Source organism: Marmota marmota, unplaced genomic scaffold, assembly GCF_001458135.2.
Source record: "Marmota marmota marmota unplaced genomic scaffold, marMar, whole genome shotgun sequence".
NCBI classification, from domain to species: domain Eukaryota; kingdom Metazoa; phylum Chordata; class Mammalia; order Rodentia; family Sciuridae; genus Marmota; species Marmota marmota.
The window spans coordinates 1,648,936-1,652,101 of NW_025999863.1; the positions used below are offsets into that span (position 1 = coordinate 1,648,936).

General features: G+C 62.0%; 1 protein-coding gene across 1 annotated transcript in view; it reads right to left on the minus strand.

Moving 5' to 3' along the window:
• Diras1 (DIRAS family GTPase 1) overlaps positions 1 to 3,166 on the minus strand; it is a 17,939-nt gene that overhangs the window by 4,011 nt on the left and 10,762 nt on the right. Inside the window, exon 2 of the mRNA XM_048810773.1 lies at positions 6 to 608. Coding sequence (XP_048666730.1) covers positions 6 to 556 — 551 coding nt within the window. The 5' untranslated portion in view covers positions 557 to 608. The remainder of the gene's footprint in view (positions 1 to 5; positions 609 to 3,166) is intronic.

Genomic DNA, 3,166 nt, shown 5'->3' on the forward strand with positions numbered 1-3,166 from the left:
TCTGCTTGCTGGAGCGCTTGCCGTCGATGCTCAGGCTCATGCTGCGGCGGGTCTCCAGCGTCAGCAGCTCCTGGAAGAGCTCCTTGACGTTGTGGTTCATCTTGGCCGACGTCTCCATGAAGGCGCACTTCCACTGCTGCGCCAGGGCCTGGGCCTCGCAGGTGTCCACCTCCCGCTGCGTCTCGTCACACTTGTTCCCCACCAGCATGACGGGGATGTCCTCCACGCTGCCCTTGATCTGCACGATGAGCTGGTAGATGGGCCCCAGCTCCTCCAGCGACTGCTTGCTGGTGACCGAGAAGACCAGGATGAAGGCGTGGCCCTTGGAGATGGACAGGCGCTGCATGGCCGGGAACTGGTGGCTGCCGGTGGTGTCCGTGATCTGCAGCGTGCAGACGCTCTTGTCACAGCTGATCACCTGCCGGTAGGTGTCCTCGATGGTGGGGATGTACGTGTCACGGAACGTGCCCTTCACGAAGCGCAGCACCAGTGAGCTCTTGCCCACGCCGCCCGCGCCGAACACCACCACGCGGTAGTCGTTGCTTTGCTCGGGCATCTTCCCCCTGCCGCGTGAGGGACGGGGCGGCTGCTAGAAGCCCAGACCGACCCTGTGTGGAGAGGACAGTCAGACAGAAGGCCACCCAGCCCAGAGGGTCGTCAGCTTCTGGCCCTGAGGACAGGCGGGGAGGCTTCTCCGAGGAAGGGGCGCTTGCCGCCTCACGGAGGCCCGCTGCCGACTGCAGTTCTGCCCCACACGAGGGCACCAGGGCTCACCGCCAGCTCCTCGACTTGCTTCTGCCTTCCCAAACCCGGGGCCTAAGCCTCCCCAAGGGGCCTCTGAGCTGGCAGAGATGAGGCCCGGGCTCCCTCTCTGCTGTAGGCTGTCCCCACGCTGTGACCTCCTGGCAGCCAGCTGACCCGGCTCCTCTGCTGCTCTGCCACCTAGACCAGCCCTCTCACCACCCTGACCCTCTGTGTCCTCCTGCTCTGAACCCAGAGGGCAAAACACTGCATCCCAGCAACCACAGCTCCCTGCTAGGAGCCTGGCGCATCCTAGACCCCAGGGGCCGTGCCATAGTTTAAAGTGAGCATTTCAGGGCCTTGGCCCCAGAAATGATGAATCAGTTGGCCCTGGGAACTGCTTCCCCACCAACAATGTGCCCTGACCCAGCGGGTCCAAGACCACAATTTGCATATCATGATGCCGACTCCCTAAAGCAGCCCCTACCTCTGCATGGTGGGAACTCACAGCCAAGAAGTGAATAACAATGCTAAAGGTCAGACTAAATAGGAAACGCCCTACCCCGCATGGTGGCCACACCTGTCCCCCCAGCAACCCAGGAGGCCAGAGCAGGAAGATGGCAAGTTTAAGGACAGCTTGGGTGACTTCGTGAGGCCCTGTCTCAAAATAAAAAAAAAAATGTAAAAGGGCTGGGGACAGGACGTAGCTCAGTGGTAGAGCACTCTGGGTTCAAGCCCCAGTACCACAAAACAAAGCACAACAAGAACCATCCCTCCCAACCCTCCCGCTTTATAAACTGCATCCCCTGGTGATCTGGCCTGATGTGTCCTTAGGAGTACAGCTCCCTGGGAGGGCTCCTTTCACCATCTTTCTCCTCTCCCAGGCACAGAGGGGCCAGTGGCCTCTGGAGGTCACAGCACACCACCCTTGGAGGGCTGGAGGAGGGGAAGAGTCGTGGGCAGGGGACAGCAGGAGGGAGGCCCGTCTCCAGAATCTATGTCCTCACTCACACAAAACAGGAGCGGCCTCTTCTTCCTCCCCACTGCCCTGAGTGTCCTCGGCATGGGGAGGGCCATCTGCACCTCCTGGCTCTATGTCCCTGTACTTTGGACAGGTCCTTTCCCTCAGGCCTGTGTGTCTGCAGGGGAGGGCTTGAGAGTGGCCCCAGAACCAGGCGAGGTCTGGGGGTGTGGACCAGGACAGGCAGATCATGTCCCTGGCCTCTGTTTTCTCCTCTGTCTCCACGGGGATGCTGGGCCAGTGGGTGATAAGGTGGAAAAGGCCCTGGGGCAGGTGCCTGGCATGGGGCAGTCCCCACACAGATGGAGGCACGGTTCTCACAGCAGTCCCAGGGCTCTGGGGACGCACTGGGCTGGACCAATGGGCCTGGAGCCTGCTCTGAATTCTCAGAGGTACCAGATTTGTCAGGAAAAACGAAACAAAGCAATAATGAAAGCGACAGCCAACACGGAGCCCAGTTCCCTGTCCGAAAACTTGGGGAGCTGCAGAAGACTAGCTGGGCCTGACAGGAGGTCTGTGATCCCACGCACAGTGAATCTCAGCATTAGGAGCAGGAAGGGGGCTGACGGCCTGGGTGCCAGCAGCTCTGCAGAGGTGGCCCCTTCATGGTGGGCAAAGGAAGCAGGCACACTGGCGGACAGCCCCATGCTGCTGCTGCTGACCCAAGGACCTGGGGTCTGTGCTGGTGGTGGGGCTCGGCAGCCCCAGATGCAGACCCTGTCTTGCTTTGGGTGCCCTCCTCAGCAGTGGTCTCTCCAGAGGGGCCCTTTTGGGACTGGAATCCCGTGACTAGGACACCCTCACATCCAATGATCCTTGAGTCCATGCCAACTGACCACCTGGTGCAGTTTGAATCCCATCCCCACCTCCTGTTTGGGGAGTGGGTCCTGGGCATGGGGCTTGGGTGGGGGAGGGACTGGCTCAAGGTCACAGAGCAAGAGGAGGCAAAGCAGAGAGGCCTGGCTGTACGGCCCTGGGGTCCTCGCTTGTGCAAGGCAGCCCACCCGGAGATGCCCAGGCCACAGCTCTGGGTCGTGGAGCCAGGGCCAGGCCCTGGGACACTGAAGGAACTGCTATTCAAGAAGGCCCACGGAACCCTGGCCTGGGGCGGGTCTCGGGGGATGCTCACCAATGTGGGGGGGGGTGACCTCGGGGCACCTGACCAGGGAGAGGTTTGATCGAGATGGGACCTGCTCTCCGGGCCCTGAGTAGAGGGAAGCACAATGGGGGGGGCAGCCCAGGGGCTCCCTCAACTCGAGAAGGACCTGGTGGAAGAGGGGTCCTGAGTGAGGGGCTTGGTTGGGCAGGCTGGGAGCCCGGTGGGCGAGCGTGGGGGACGCCTATGGCCCACAGACGGCTCCGAGGGCGCCCTGGCGAGGGGCTCGGAGCGGTGGTCCCCTTGGG